This window comes from Triticum aestivum, chromosome 2D (genome assembly GCF_018294505.1).
Source record: "Triticum aestivum cultivar Chinese Spring chromosome 2D, IWGSC CS RefSeq v2.1, whole genome shotgun sequence".
Lineage (NCBI taxonomy): Eukaryota > Viridiplantae > Streptophyta > Magnoliopsida > Poales > Poaceae > Triticum > Triticum aestivum.
The window spans coordinates 582,591,021-582,608,173 of NC_057799.1; the positions used below are offsets into that span (position 1 = coordinate 582,591,021).

The window sequence follows — 17,153 nt, forward strand, 5'->3', positions numbered from 1 at the left end:
TATGCATCACCATGATCTTGCGTGTGCGTAGGAATTTTTTTGAAATTACTACGTTCCCCAACAACTATCTATGGCAAAGGTATGCCTACGGCATAGTCGTCGGCATAGGCCCCTCTGCCACGTCATCGATCCGTATGCCATGCCACGTCATCGATCCGTGGGACTGCACCTCCGTGTGTGCACAGATATGCCGAGCCGTCGGCATACATTTATTTTACTTTATTTTGTTATTTTACTTTATTTTAGTTTTTGTTTTTGCATAAGATAATTATGCCTTATCTAAAAAAATACCCCGATGGTATATCGATTGCCCCCCGTTACGAACGTCGCTATCGTCGTGTCACGGAGGGGGGAAACGGTCGACACGGAGGGAATTCTGGTTGGTGGGGGGATTCGGGGTGTAGCTATGTCAACCTACGACGGCCACCCGGGCTACGCCGACGGATATGTTGCCGACGGCCCTATGCCAACGGGAGCTGTCGGCATAGGCCTGTCCCGACGGCCAGTCAGGGCTATGCCGACGGCCCTGGCCATCGGCATAGGGTGCGATTCCGGTAGTGGTAGGTGACAAAGCATGAAGGCAACATTGCAGATGATATGTTATCTCGAATCTCCTTGGTGGCTTTATCTCCTGACCAGTACTCATAGTTACACCAGGACTCTGGATTTAGATCCCTCCCCAACATTTGTTGTCAGCTGATGTAACTTCAATGGTAAATCGCGCCACTTGCAATATCAGATGAAAAAACTATTTTGGTGAAACATTCAATTTTCTTTACCAGATGAAAAATTTCAGTTGCTTTACCAGATGGAATTCTTCATTCGCCAAGTTTAGAAGTTTCTGGATATTACTTTAAAAATATGTTGGGGAGGGTAAATTTATATATGTTTGAAGATCAAATTCAATCACCTCTATGTCTATCTACTGAATTTTTCATGATGATTTGGTTGCTTTAAATTGGTAGAGCCATAATAGAGACATCATATGGGCATAGCCAATGTATTTTTTTCACCAAGAATGTTCAAGGCCAAGGAACTGTCGTTATATTGAGGGGTATATAAATGAGCAGAGGGCATATGCTAGTTGTGCTAAAGTTGATTACACATATACCCTCTGTATATCCGCATATCTATCATTAGCCACCATGTGCATTTGACAAAAAAAAAACTAAATCAGAAAAAAAATAACAAGATATAACCATAGATACACAATTACGAGACATGCCACTCAAGCATCATTAAACCACACAGCATCTACCAAAGCAATAGAGTAGGCCAATAAGGGTAGGGAAACACTACACACTTGATTCCCTCAATGGAAATTTATTTAAAATCTGAGACTCCAAGACTGTTATAACAAAATGGAGGAAGTAGTAGAGAATATTGAGAAATCAGCATCTGTAACTATTAATTGCACCATAGAAAAAGAGGTTGAGGCACCTACTTCAGATGTTCCTTTTGTCCTGGCAAAACTCACTTCCACAACAACATTTAAATGCCTCGACAGGGTGGTTGACATCATCAAAGTCAAGTCCATAGTCCTGTGGTCAATGTGTGCACAAAAGAAGATTATGCATTTTGACGTATAACTTAGAAGTAGGCAATAATCTAAGCAAGAAGATTTCACTAAACAAACAAGGAACGGTAGGTTGACACAACTACGGATGGATTTGCGGAGACACAGTTCAACATAAGGTCTAGAAGTCTAAAACATGAGATTGAACAGAATTCTGTCAGGATATTAGAAACAGTTTGGCCCATATCTTAGTCCTTAGATTCACTAGTGTACGACTGATGCGGCACAATGGAGCTTAAATTAATGTAAATTGGCTAACTGCATGAAGTATACCACCTACCCATATAAGTTCTTCAAATGGCTTTATTTGCCTTGTGGTGAAAAACGCCGGCTGAACAAAACAAAAGAATAAACAAACAATCTTCATATGTTTCAAACTTGATTAACATAAACGCCAGTAAATAGCTGGAGTTGCATACATACATGGTAGTAGTGGTGGTCGGGTGTCTCAATCTCAACAGGTATAACAATAAGATTGGCATCAGAACACCTGCACCATACCATGACGTACCAAGTCGAAAAATTCTCAAGAATAAAACATTCCAAGTCAATCAGTTAAAATTCAAATTATTGGTTCACCATACTATGGAAGCACCTTCTTTTTTTTTTGGTTTCTCTCTACCTCTGTGTTCAAATCTTGTGTTATGAAGTGCTATTAGATAGCTTCAAACTAGAGTAGCATCACTTGCACAATGCACATCGTAATCAAAGTATTCAGATAAGGAATAATACAAAGCATATTCACTACTAAATTACACACATGCACAAATAAAGATAGTGTTAACTTGTAAAAGTACATAGAACCAAGGTTGAACTTCCAGCTCAAATGTAGCCATTCATCAGTTACATTTTAGTCAAATTTGTTTGCGATTTTTATGACTCTTTTTTGTGACGGTGCTGTTGGTGGTGGTAGTCATAAAGGAAATTACTTACCTATGGTTTATGAACCTTGCCACGTTCCCATAAAAGGTGCCATCCAGACAGAGAGCATGGTCGTCCTCCAGAACATCTTCAGTGACCCAGTCAGCATCAAGCAACGTAGGGTAGGTATGCTTACCGTTCGACACCATTTGATTGTTTCGCTCATACAGCTCATTGTTCGTCAATATTTCACCAACATACTCACAAATAAATGCGCCCCAAGGAAGTTCCTCAGCAGCCCGCAGTCCCCATCCTTTTTCTCCAGGGGTTAAGAAAACCTGAAACGACACGCATTACAATGAATATAAGAAAACATGCATGATGTGCAGTTTGATGTGATGAGGACATGAGTATACACAGAATGCTCAACATTTCCACATTAATCTAAGGCAAAATTGGATCCTACATTCAGTCATCATTGCCGTATTAATTGAACTTGAAATAGAAAGAAACAGGTTCAACATTGCCACATTAATCAAAGGAAAGATAGAAGGATCTGTACAGCTTGCCTGGAAGGTGCTGACTAATCATGCATACTTTAAACCGCTTTAATTATATGCATTAGATCGCTATAATAAACAGAATTCTACTTTTTATGTATGGATATGGAGCTGCCAATTACCTATGGAATTCAGTTAGTTCAGTAATACTCCCTCCTTGCCAAATTATAAAGCATATAAGTTTGTCCTAAGTCAAACTTTGTAAACTTTGACCAACTGCATAGAAAAAATTATCAACCTCTACAATACAAAATCAATGCCATTAGATTCATCATGAAATATATTTTTATATGGTATACATTTTCTATTGTAGGTGCTCATATATTTTTTCTATAAACTTGGTCGAAATCTACAAAGTTTGACTTCACACAAAACTTATGTGCACTTTAATTTGGCAAGGAGGGAACATTTGCCAACTGACACTGATTAATAAAAGCTTTATCTTTGGTGCAAGAGGGCCATACCAAGAGCTTAAATGGGTACAAACGACTTACTTGTAGGTGCCGACTAATACCCCGCTGCACCACACGATTTCCACAATTTCTGGCGCATCCACATTTACTCCAGCATTCCTTGATAAATTTCCTTATAGGGTGCCCTTTACAAGGATTCACCTTGGCGTTTGGTGACTCAGAATTTACGATCTTCACTCGTTCCCTTGAACAAATTTTGCAGTAGAATTTTGGAAGCACGGAGAGACAAGAATTGAGAAATTCTTCCTTAAGCAGGCCATCTCTTGTATAAGCAAAGTCGCCTCCAGTTTCTGCTGCGCATGCACAAGGAATCGGTTCTGCTAGGCAATCTCCAAAGCAGTCTGAGCAGCAATTGTCATCTCCTATTCTAGCAAGGGAAAGACTGACATATGCATTCTGGAATGTGATATTGCGTGGTATATAGTGAAAGGGAGGAGGAAGAATCCCATTGCCACCTTCATTGATTATGGGAATTCTCACATGTTCTTCACCTTTTGTTATGTCATTGACATCATGAGCTGGTCCCTTGGGCTTGGCAATAACCAGCATATTACTGGAACTGCTCTGTTCTCCAGCAGTAGCACTAGAGGGGCAAATACCACCATGGATCATGCTATTATTAGGTGGCATACACGAGGAACCAGCTTGATTTGGCACTGAAGGCTTAGGTAAAAAGTCCATGGCAGGAACTATTTGTAGCATTCCACTTTCTCTTGGTTCACTATATGTATAGTCCAATTCAATGATAGACTTGTTGTGTGCGTCATTGTATGCTGGAGGATTTTGAAAGAAAAATACAGAAATTCTAAGTAGTTAGGAGTTATTAGAGATTAAGATCCTAGGTTAACAAGGCAACTGAAAACAATATTAACAGGGCAACCACAACAAGATGATGCAATCTTTTTCTCCCCCCAAAAGAAAGAAAGATGATGCAATCTTTGAAGGAAAAACCGGACACCTCAGGAGCAATTGCAGTAAACATATCGGTATCACTAAAGAGTTATTACATTGTTTTTATAAATTCGAAATTCACAACAGTACAGCTCCTGTGTCAGTATGCCAAAGGTAGGCTTATAGGCTTGCACACAAGCCAAAGGTAGTAGACAAATTGGTAAACAGTGCACACCAAGACCAGTGATGCATTGAGAAAATAGCACTGAAATTAACAAGAGTTTCTACAATTCAATGGTAGTCGTTTTAGTTTTTTTTTCTTAACACAACAGGATGTGTGTCATATTTGGATGTTAAGAGGTGCACCGAAATGGTGCAAGTAAAAACAGAGCCCAAAAACAAAGAACAGAGAACGGTAAAATAAGATGTTTATTATGAAACTAACCCTGCAAAAAGACAAAAAACAAAGAGCAAACTAAAAAGCAATAAAACCAAGGCAAGATCTAAGCTAAAAACGGCCAGGAGGCCTGGAGTGCACTGTCAAAGTGCCTCGGCTCCAGCAACTACCTGCCACAGCTCTGCTTCATCAAAGGTGGACTTGATCGACTCCTGGAACCTCAGAATCACAACATCAAACACAGGCATTGGGTAGCCACCAAATTTCCCACAACGTTATCAAGATGAGAGTGCGCCACTTTTAAGTCTGAGTTATAAATTTTATGACCGCTAATTTCTATCACACTACAAACTATATTATGAAATAAATTGATGGCGCATTTACTAATCTTTTTTAGGATGAAAAATTGGGAACCATGACCATTACTAATAGTGAAAGTTTTGCATTCCGCAAACAGCCTATATTTGGAAAGCATAAGAAGACTATCAAACTCAGGGCATCGAGATAACAATATTTATTTTGTATATGTATAACAGAAATGCAAATAAAATGTTTTTTTCTCAGCAAATAAATCAATACAAAGTGTGAGACATACTTGCTAAAACAGAAATTACCTCTCTGATGGCTGGAATCTTGAACTGGTGGGCACATAACTGCCAGCGGGGTCTCGAAAGTAGGAAGCTCTTGACCTTGGAGTGATAAAGCTGAACTATCTTCATCTGTCAATGTATCCTTGAGAACATTGATTTCCATGCCTGTTTCTTCAATCGGCAGTCGTGAAGAAGACAACTGCAATGTGTTCCCAGTGGCACAAACAGTTTGAGGGCCTGCTTCTTGCTGCAGTGGAGCTTCAGCCAACTCTCTCTTCTCATTGACACGCACCTTGGATGTAGGTTTTCGAGAATGATGTTTTATCTTTAGCTTCTTTTTACAGTGATCCGAATCAAGATTCTTCCTCTTGTTAGCTTGCCTTTGCTGTTCTTCCTGTACCAAAAGTGGCAGAGTAAGGAGTTATAAGAGAAATGTTGCCCCTCAATACATTATATTCTGGCTAAATGGTCAGAACAAAGTAGACTGTACTTTGCGATCTGGCTCGTCGAATATGGCATCGGTTAGAACCCGAAAGTCATCAGCTTCTATAAACTCCCAGTTGTGATCATACAACTCTAATAGATTCGTCAACACTGGTGAAACAGTTTCTCTCTGAATTCCAATAGCACCCAGATATGTGACAGCAGCATCAAATCTTTCCTTGCAAACCTTTGAAGATGCCATCCTGCATATAATGGAAGAAATCAATATAGCACATCGTACAGATAGTGGCACCTCCAAGAACCAACTGATAAAAAGCATAAATACACAGATAAAAAGTTAAGCTAGCAGCCTAGCACCACAAACACATTACGAAGACATGCCAGCAGATAACGATATTATTGATACATTATGGAAAGCTGTGTAACTGCTAAGTGAATGAAATTTTGGCTGCAAGGGCCAGCAACGAGATTAGTATATTGCTTCTCAGAGCAGGATACTTGTCTCTGAAAATGTTGAATGGAACCGCTCTTTTTTCCGTTTAGAATTGAAATTTTGTGATATGACAGATCTAGTATACCAACTGGAACTTCTCTGAAAATTTACAGGCCATCTGCACAGTTTCCTCAATGAGATGCAGCGCATCAAAAGCTGGGACTGCAACGAATATTTACTGACTTGTTAACACCCAATGCAGCATGCACGCAAATCCAGTTCATCGTTAGAGATCTAGTATACACCGAATGTGTGTACTAGTGTATCCGTTTACTGAATCTCTTATCACCGTTAGAGATGCTAATCGTGCACTAAAAATATCATCCAGAAATTGCGACATTTCGCGTATAATCAAAAGCAGAGCGTCCAGACTCCAGTCGTATTATCATCACCACAAAACGGCGAACCACATAACCAAGGAACGGAGAAAAAATCGTCAAGAAAACCCCCGCATTCCGCATCGCCAGAGAGACAGCACACGCAAACCTCTTCAGTCTTCAGTACAAAAATTAACCAGCGCGAGGGATTCGAAGCGGGGATTGCGATCTGGACAGCCAGGCCTCGTCTCGAGGTTACCCAGCGGCGGAGCGCCGACAAACTATGAACTAAGAGAGGGCGTCAGAATCCGCAGAAAAGTAAAACAAGGCAAAAACCCCATTCTGCAAAACAAGCGCGCACGCACCTCCTACGCCAACCGCGGCCCAAGGAGACGAAGCCGATGCACGGGGAAGCGACCGAGGCCTCCGCGGAAGACGGGGGCGCGGTCGCCGCCGGCCGAGAGATTGGGGTTTTGGAGCGGCGTTGCCGGCGTTGGGGTTTTTGAGACGGAAGAAGAGGCTGGTTGGTGGGAGCAGCGAAACAGAGCGTGGAAGTCCAGGCGACGAGAATAGGGGAAGAGGGGAAGAGGCGAGCCGTCTGCGGACGCCAAGGTACTGCTTGCGGGCACATTCGCATCCGGAACACCAAAAAACATTGAAAACAAGTTCAAAAAATCCTGAATATTTTTTGTGGTAAATTTTGACAAATGCTCTAAGTGCTTACAAAGTTTCAACGCGGAATCACATTCGTGGAAGCCGTGCCAAAAAGAACAAGATCGATGCTGATTTTGTCTCTCTTTTTTGCCGCGACTTTCACGGATGTGATTTCATCATGAAACTTTGCAAGCACATAGAACATTTGTCAAAGTTTGTCACAAAAAAGGCTCAGGGTGTTTTGAACATTATTTCAATATTTTGCAGTGTTACTGTTTACCGTGACCTCATTTGAGCTCGCGAGTAGAAGGAGACTTCCGGCAGTCTGCCCCTCCATAGGGATTTTTTTTCTTTTACTAGAGCAATGCCCTTTATTGCAACGGGATATAAATATTGTAATATGTCGGTTTGTGATTTACCTGTCTATAATAATACGATTGTGTAAATAAATAATCATTAAATTATGTCCATGAATTACCATATATTTTGATCCGAAGTTTGGTAAGTAAATTAAAGCGGAACTGGTTCCGTCGTGGTTTTGTCACGGCAGATGTCCTAGTGTGAGGACTTGTCGTGAGGCCAACGCAACTAGGTAGTAGCTTGAACGGGGTTGATCGGAATCGAGAGACGCAAGGTTTTACCTGGGTTCGGCACCTCACGGTGGAGGTAAAAGCCTACATCCTACTTCATTGATATTGATCATGGTGATGCTCACAATTACAAGGGTGCTCTTTCGCTACCTCTCCCTGGAGAGCTATTGACTTGTCTGTCTTAACTTATGAAACTTGTCCCTCTTGGGGTGCCCTGCCCCTCCTTATATAAGTTGGAGGGGCGGGTTACATGTAGAGTCCTAGTAGGATTAGGACTATTCTAGTACAAGTGGAATCCTAGTCTTCTTCCTTTGTAAGGGAATATTCCTTACGCCTTTCCTGTTAAGCCGGGCTACCATAACATGAGCCGGCCTACTGGGCCTTGGGCCTTGTCCTCCATCTGACCCGCCGTTGGGGTCATTAGTGAGTCGCCAGACCAGTGAGTCGCCAGTCTTCGGGCGGGTTAATGAAACGCCAAGTCCCAGCCGGGTCATATATCCGGCCGGGTCATACCGCGGGGTATATCCCCGATATTAGCCCCAGTTTAATTTGGATTTATCCATATTAAACTGATCCTGCAAAATAAACACAAGAACAAATTTGACAGGCTGCGCTCTGGGTTAAAAGTTTTTCTGAACCGGCACCTGATCATCCTTAAGTCCTTGTAATTTCCTTCTTGATAAGTGCCCATGATCTCATAGCAAATCTCCTTTAGCAGATATGTTCAAACTTTGCCAATGCAAAAAATGCAGGTACTTCTTCTGAAAAGTCCGGGTCAATAGGCCAGCTAAAAAATCAATTTGCTGACATTGGTTTCTTGCAGAAAAAATATTATAAAGAATAATTCATTTGATTCGGCTTCCAATTCTCTAGTTTGACAAAAATACTGGTCTTGAAATACTCATCTGATTTCCAGCCGGCTTGAAGATGTAGATCTTGCCGATTTATGATTGCCAAAAATGCCGGGTTATAAAACAGATGATGCCGGGTCATGATTGTTGTTGATGCCGGGTCATGATTGTTGCTGATGCCGGGTCAATCTTATGGCGACTTGGTGCTTACTTTTGTAAATGTAGCTTTGCAATTATTGAGTCAGCTCTCTAAACCTTTCTATGAATAGCTTAGAGGAAATAAACTTTGCAAATTTCTCCAATAATAATAATATAATACCTGGTTTGCCCAAAACTGAGAATTTGAAGACATTCCTCTCTTATATGCATATCACCTATAGCCTCCAAGTCTTAAGAGAAGAACGTAGTGATAGCTTAAGACTTGCTTTAATATAAATGCTGCAACTTTTGAGAAATCCGGGTTGTTCATGTAAATCTCCAATCATAAACTGAACACTTTGTACTTCCCATGTGCAGCCCCCAAGTGCCGGGTCATTATGCAACAATGAGCAGGGACTTTGTAGATTTGATTATGTAGACTTAAGCAGCAATGTGTAGCTACTGAGCTGGGACTTTACATGTACTTCATTAAAAATAACATCATATGATATAGCCCTCGAGCTTCGGGTTACCTTTGATATAATGGATTTTGAATTTTTGACAAGAGCAATTAGTAGCCCCAAGGGCCGGCTCATCAGTATGTAATGGGTCGGGTCTTCAATGAAGCGAGATAAAAAATGACCTTGCATTAGCCCCCAAGTGCCATGCTGCATGCTTGCAGTGACATGGGACTTGCATACTTGATATAATCTTGATTTGAATAATGTAGCCCCCAAGTGTCGGGTCGTATGTCTGCAGCGACTTGGGACTATTCCTTCCATTATAGATATCCACTGCCCGGATGATGTTGCTGAAAGCCTTACACATAAATATTGAACCACGCTCTCTGCCGTGAGCTGGTATTTTGAGATGAAGAAATAATAGTCATTACTCTGAAGCAGCTTTGAAAACCTCAATCATCCAATATTGGCTATGATAACCATAATGAAATTCCAGCCATATTTTGCTATTAAATATTTGAATAATATAATCCGGTATGAAAACCTCAATCATTGAATACTGGTTATGACAACCATAATGAAAAATCTAGCCATCTTTGGCTATTAAAGATTGGAATAATATAATCTGGTATAAAAACAACCACAAGATCTTATCTGTTGACAAGAAAATCCAGAGTTAAGTACTCAGTGGCTCTTGGATGATGGTGACTTAATGCGCATTCATTGTAATCCGGTATTTTTGCAACCCGACGGCTTATAGCCTTTGTAAAAATCAAGAACTGATAACCCTTTTGAAACACCAATTTTAATCTTTGGTGATGGGTTTGAACTTAATCATTTATGTAAAACATAGCTCTGCATGTCCTGCACAAAGTTTAAACAACATATGCCCTGGCGACTTAATGTCAAAAGCCAGGGCGGGTAACAACCCAAACATAATATAGTCTTATGCAATTGTGGAAAAGACTAGAATTAAAGGCCATTGAAGCCAAAATATACCGGCGACTTAAAGTCAAAAGCCAGGGCGGGTTATCAAACCTCGCATATTTGTATAACAATTAAAAACGTAATTGTAAAATTGGTTTATACTGCCGGCTTACATCGCCATATCCAGTGAGGGTGACAATCCAAAGATTTGCAAGCACCTGACTCCAATAAAGCCTGTTGGCGACTTAAAGTCCGCTATCAGGGCAGGTTACCAAACACAATATGCTCAATTATGAGTCATATAATCAAGGCAGCATGGCCTGAATTGTACCAAACGTACTTGAGTAGAAAAATTCTGCAAGGTACACAAATCCAAAATATTCAGAAAAAATAAATTCACAAAAATCCAAGTGCTTTCATAGGCCGCACAACCTTAAAATTCAAGTGCTTTCATGGGCCGCACAGCCACAAAAATCCAAGTGCTTTCATAGGCCGCACAGCCTTAGAGTTATCCTCGCTCACTGTAAGCCGGCCCTCACATGACAAACCGTCATTTTAACCTTAACGAGTTCAGGGTCTTGAAAAAGATTGACTGTTAAGAGTACGACGATTCATTCAGGATTACCTGGCGGAGTAGCATCATGCAAACATGCAGGACAAACTCGGGATTCGGCGTCCACGCCTGGTCAATAGGGTAAGAAAGCTAAACCCGATGGGTTGGAAGCTCCCAAGTGACCTTATGGACAAATAATAAAGACTCAGATGCTTAGAAATGAAACGACAGAGGCCCTGAATTATCAGGGATGCCGGCTTTATTATAGTGATCATAATATGATAAGCCCATAAGGCAGGATACCCATATTTGAACCGCGCATCATGGCAGCAAGTTCTCTTTGGTAACCTTTATTTTTTTCTGAAACCTCAAACTTGCGAGAGATGCATTCTTCTTGAACCGGACGTTGGACCGGATTCTGAGCCGGAATTTCTTTTGATAACCCAGAACTCTTCCATTGAGCCGGAGATTTTTTATTGCCAGGCCCTTTTTAAGCCGAATGTTTTTTCTGACGGCCTTTAAATTTCACCAATGTGGCAGTAACTCCCGAGACCGGGTTATTTTCCCTCCAATGACCCGGGGTTCTTGAATCTGCTGAAACTGGCAACATTTGCTGAGTCATGTCCATGTAGCCCCTGAGTCTTAAGACGACTCGAGGAGTTGGCTTAAGATTCTTCACACTTTGACCGTGATATAACCAGGCATATAATTGAACAGCGAAACACTGGAATATGTTGAAGCTGGAGGCGAGTTGATGATCTTCGCAACACTCATTGTATACTCCTGGTATGAGTCATTCAATAAACTCCGTGACATGACAGTCACCTTTGTAGTAGACAATTTGTCCCGCGTTAAAGAATTTGCAATCTAGAGTAATTGCTCTTGGAGGAATTATTATACACATGGATAATAAAATACATAAGAAGGATATCACCTGATTTTTTGCCGGGTAGTTGGATGGCTGACACGACTTATGCGATGTGATGTCAAAACCCAACGGCGTCAGCAGATCGCCTCTGAGCTTAAAGCGGTATCTCCAACTTGGTGGATTGAATGGAATGACCGTAGTAGGTATTGTCGACCCCTCTCGGTGCGGACAGGCGAGTCAATGGCAGGCGCGGTAAACCGCGCGGACGGGCGAGTCAGTCACGTCGTGTTGATGTAAATTGGGCCGGAGAGGGGGCGGTTTGCACATATATTCATCGAGCATCATGGCACAGTCAGATGCTAGCGCATGATAATAGTGGCGCGAGCTATATATCCATGACACGACCATCGCTCTTGTAGTGAACAATTGCCCTGCATCAACAATATCGCAAGCCAGCATAATTGTTCTTTAAAGAATAAAAAATGTATCAATAAAAATTGACTGGACAAAATTCACCTGATTTGCCCGGACGATAGATGATCTGTTTGCCACATCCGTAGACCACCTTTCAGTAATTTCAACAGTTATTGAGCCACTTGTTCAACAGAGTGGATCTTCTCACGATTAGGCTGGCCTCACAGATAAAGCCCACTTCACGACGGTTTCTTCATTCAATGGAAACTGTACCCCAATCTCCTTCATTTTTTTTACTTTTCTTCAGCCCCGTTGGCCAGTCAACGCACTCGCGGGACGCATCCAAAAATAACCAGGCGCGGCGAGCCAGCAGCCAGGCACGGCAAGCCATCAGAGGCCAGCGCAGTAAGGGTAGCGGGTCGACACTGCAGCAGCTCAGTGCGCGACAGTGAGGGCGTCTTAAAACGAACCACGCTGAAACGGTGATGGAGGCAGGCGGGTCAAGCGGAGGCCTCGGCAGCGAAGGAAAACACCGGTGAGAGGTCGCCGCGACGGCTTAGCACGGCCGAGGCGATTTAAAACAGTGGGGGTGACTTAGCACTGCCGATGTCGCGACTGGGCAGCGGGTCAGGTCTGCACAGCAGCTCGGTAACTTGGCCCGAGGGTGAAGCAGGCCCGGCGAACACGCGGTGCTGCTGATGAGAGGCATGGCAGTTTGACCCAAGATTTTCACCAGGCGGCTTAACACAAAGCACAACAGCGGCCCTTGGACCGCGGTGGTTGACGAGACCGACTTGGTGACGACGAGTTAAAGTGCCAAGGTGAAGCAGGGGCGGGTCGAACAACTAGCGGCTTGGAGACGGGACCACGCCGTCGGAGGTGGGTCGCGAGGGGCAAAGCCACCGGTGACTCGGTGCGGAACGGGGACGGAGGAGCAAGGCCGCAGGGCGACGTGCGGAGGCTGGTGAGGCAGCCGAGCCTGCGGTCAAAGTGTCTTGGCAATGGAATTGCATCGCAGGAGGCCGGGCGTGATGCGGAGCCGGCAGGGAGGCGGCCAGGGGGAGGCCGTAGCGGCTCGGCGGAATCAGCCGATTTGGAGGCGACACCATACACAGGTGAATCGCAGTGACGGCAGCTGCTACCTCTTGAGCACTGCGTTGGTTTTCCCTTGAAGAGAAAAGGGTGATGCAGCAAAGTAGCGTAAGTATTTCCCTCAGTTTTTTAGAACCAAGGTATCAATCCAGTAGGAGGCTACGCGCGAGCCCCTCCCACCTACACAAAACAAATAAATCCTCGCAACCAACGCGATAAGGGGTTGTCAATCCCTTCACGGTCACTTACGAGAGTGAGATCTGATAGATATGATAGGATAATATTTTTGGTATTTTTGTGATAAAGATGAAAGTAAAATAAAAGCAAAGTAAAAGCAAGGAAATAAATAAGTATTGGAAAATTAATATGATGAAGATAGACCCGGGGGCCATAGGTTTCACTAGTGGCTTCTCTCAAGAGCATAAGTATTTTACGGTGGGTGAACGAATTACTGTTGAGCAATTGACAGAACTGAGCATAGTTATGAGAATATCTAGGTATGATCATGTATATAGGCATCACGTCCGAGACAAGTAGACCGACTCCTGCCTGCATCTACTACTATTACTCCACTCATCGACCGCTATCCAGCATGCATCTAGAGTATTAAGTTCATGAAAACAGAGTAACGCCTTAAGCAAGATGACATGATGTAGAGGGATAAATTCATGCAATATGATAAAAAAAACCATCTTGTTATCCTCGATGGCGACAATACAATACGTGCCTTGCTGCCCCTACTGTCACTGGGAAAGGACACCGCAAGATTGAACCCAAAGCTAAGCACTTCTCCCATTGCAAGAAAGATCAATCTAGTAGGCCAAACCAAACTGATAAATCGAAGAGACTTGCAAAGATAACCAATCATAGATAAAAGAATTCAGAGAAGATTCAAATATTGTTCATAGATAATCTTGATCATAAACCCACAATTCATCGGTCTCAACAAACACACCGCAAAAAGAAGATTACATCGAATAGATCTCCACGAGAGAGGGGGAGAACATTGTATTGAGATCCAAAAAGAGAGAAGAAGCCATCTAGCTAATAACTATGGACCCGAAGGTCTGAGGTAAACTGCTCACACTTCATCGGAGAGGCTATGGTGTTGATGTAGAAGCCCTCCGTGATGGATGCCCCCTCCGGCGGAGCTCCGGAACAGGCCCCAAGATGGGATCTCGTGGGTACAGAAGGTTGCAGCGGTGGAATTAGGTTTTTGGCTCCTTATCTGATCGTTTGGGGGTACGTGGTATATATAGGAGGAAGGAGTACGTCTGTGGAGCAACAGGGGGCCCACGAGGGTGGAGGGCGCGCCCTGGGGGGTAGGCGCGCCCCCCTACCTCGTGGCCTCCTCTTTTGTTTCTTGACGTAGGGTCCAAGTCTCCTGGATCATATTCTTCCTAAAAATCACGTTCCCGAAGGTTTCATTCCGTTTGGACTCCGTTTGATAGTCCTTTTCTGCGAAACTCTGAAATAGGCAAAAACAGCAATTCTGGGCTGGGCCTCCGGTTAATAGGTTAGTCCCAAAAATAATATAAAAGTGAATAATAAAGCCCATTAATGTCCAAAACAGTAGACAATATAGCATGGAGCAATAAAAAATTATAGATACGTTGGAGACGTATCAAGCATCCCCAAGCTTAATTCCTGCTCGTCCTCGAGTAGGTAAATGATAAAAACAGAATTTTTGATGCGGAGTGCTACTTGGCATAATTTCAATGTAGTTCTTCTTTGTGGTATGAATATTCAGATCCGAAAGATTCAAGACAAAAGTTTAATATTGACATAAAAAATAATAATACTTCAAGCATACTAACAAAGCAATCATGTCTTCTCAAAATAACATGGCCAAAGAAAGTTATCCCTACAAAATCATAGTCTGGCTATGCTCTATATTCACCACACAAAGTATTTAAATAATGCACAACCCCGATGACAAGCCAAGCAATTGTTTCATACTTTTGACATTCTCAAACTTTTTCAATCTTCACGCAAGACATGAGCGTGAGCCATGTACATAGCACTATATGTGGAATAGAATGGTGGTTGTGGAGAAGACAAAAAGGGAGAAGATAGCCTCACATCAACTAGGCGTATCAACGGGCTATGGAGATGCCCATCAATAGATATCAATGTGAATGAGTAGAGATTGCCATGCAACGGATGCACTAGAGCTATAAGTATATGAAAGCTCAACAAAGGAAACTAAGTGGGTGTGCATCCAACTCGCTTGCTCACGAAGACCTAGGGCATTTTGAGGAAGCCCATAATTGGAATATACAAGCCAAGTTCTATAATGAAAATTTCCCACTAGTATATGAAAGTGACAAAATGAGAGATTCTCTATCATGAAGATCATGGTGCTACTTTGAAGCACAAGTGTGGTAAAAGGATAGTAACATTGTCCCTTCTCTTTTTTTTTCTCTTTTTTTAATTTTTTAATTTGGGCCTTTTCTCTTTTTTTATGGCCTCTTTTCTTTCTCTTTTTTTTCGTCCGGAGTCTCATCCCGACTTGTGGGGGAATCATAGTCTCCATCATCCTTTCCTCACTTGGGACAATGCTCTAAAAATGAAGATCATCACACTTTTATTTTCTTACAACTCAACAATTACAACTCGATACTTAGAACAAAATATGACTCTATACGAATGCCTCCGGCGGTGTACCGGGATATGCAATGAATCAAGAGTGACATGTATGAAAGAATTATGAACGGTGGCTTTGCCACAAATACGATGTCAACTACATGATCATGCAAAGCAATATGACAATGATGGAGCATGTCATAATAAACGGAACGGTGGAAAGTTGCATGGCAATATATCTCGGAATGGCTATGGAAATGCCATGATAGGTAGGTATGGTGGCTGTTTTGAGGAAGGTTTATGGTGGGTGTATGATACCGGCGAAAAGTGCGCGGTATTAGAGAGGCTAGCAATGGTGGAAGGAAGAAGGGTGCGTATAATCCATGGACTCAACATTAGTCATAAAGAACTCATATACTTATTGCAAAAATCTACAAGTTATCAAAGCAAAGTATTACGCGCATGCTCCTAGGGGGATTGATTGGTAGGAAAAGACCATCGCTCGTCCCCGACCGCCACTCATAAGGAAGACAATCAATAAATAAATCATGCTCCGACTTCATCACATAACGGTTCACCATACGTGCATGCTACGGGAATCACAAACTTTAACACAAGTATTTCTCAAATTCACAACTACTCAACTAGCATGACTCTAATATCACCATCTTCATATCTCAAAACAATTATCAAGCATCAAACTTCTCATAGTATTCAACACACTCATAAGAATTTTTACTATTCTTGAATACCGAGCATATTAGGATTATTTAAGCAAATTACCATGCTATTTAAGACTCTCAAAATAATCTAAGTGAAGCATGAGAGATCAATAGTTTCCATAAAACAAATCCACCACCGTGCTCTAAAAGATATAAGTGAAGCACTAGAGCAAAACTATATAACTCAAAAGATATAAGCGAAGCACATAGAGTATTCTAACAAATTCCAAATCATGTATGGCTCTCTCAAAAGATGTGTACAGCAAGGATGATTGTGGTAAACTAAAAATCAAAGACTCAAATCATAAAAGACGCTCCAAGCAAAAGACATATCATGTGGTGAATAAAAATATAGCTCCAAGTAAAGTTACCGATGGAAGTAGACGAAAGATGGGATGCCTTCCGGGGCATCCCCAAGCTTTGGCTTTATGGTGTCCTTAGATTATCTTGGGGGTGCCATGGGCATCCCCAAGCTTAGGTTCTTGCCACTCCTTGTTCCATAATCCATCAAAATCTTTCACCCAAAACTTGAAAACTTCACAACACAAAACTTAACAGAAAATCTCGTGAGCTCCGTTAGCGAAAGAAAACAAAAGACCACTTCAAGGTACTGTAATGAACTCATTCTTTATTTATATTGGTGTTAAACCTACTGTATTCCAACTTCTATATGGTTTATAAACTATTTTACTAGC

General features: G+C 42.1%; 1 protein-coding gene across 1 annotated transcript; it reads right to left on the bottom strand.

Moving 5' to 3' along the window:
• Positions 1-1,282: 1,282 nt before the first annotated feature.
• Positions 1,283-6,033, bottom strand: LOC123055976 (histone-lysine N-methyltransferase SUVR4-like). The gene is made up of 7 exons (XM_044479765.1): positions 5,839-6,033; positions 5,373-5,742; positions 3,492-4,243; positions 2,510-2,775; positions 2,000-2,066; positions 1,857-1,907; positions 1,283-1,541 (listed from the first exon to the last, which is right to left on the bottom strand). Exons 1-7 carry the CDS (start codon positions 6,031-6,033, stop codon positions 1,446-1,448), a joined length of 1,797 nt encoding a protein of 598 aa, XP_044335700.1. The 3' UTR covers positions 1,283-1,445.
• Positions 6,034-17,153: the final 11,120 nt, after the last annotated feature.

What these genes read in the sequence shown, in the direction of transcription:
- LOC123055976 (XM_044479765.1), bottom strand. Translation starts at nt 6,033, where the DNA reads ATGGCATCTTCAAAGGTTTGCAAGGAAAGATTTGATGCTGCTGTCACA. An exon ending in GCAAGGTTCATAAACCATAG is followed by an intron (nt 2,067 to 2,509) that starts GTAAGTAATTTC and finishes GGTATGGTGCAG; the next exon opens with GTGTTCTGATGCCAATCTTA. An exon ending in CCGACCACCACTACTACCAT is followed by an intron (nt 1,908 to 1,999) that starts GTATGTATGCAA and finishes TGTTTTGTTCAG; the next exon opens with CCGGCGTTTTTCACCACAAG.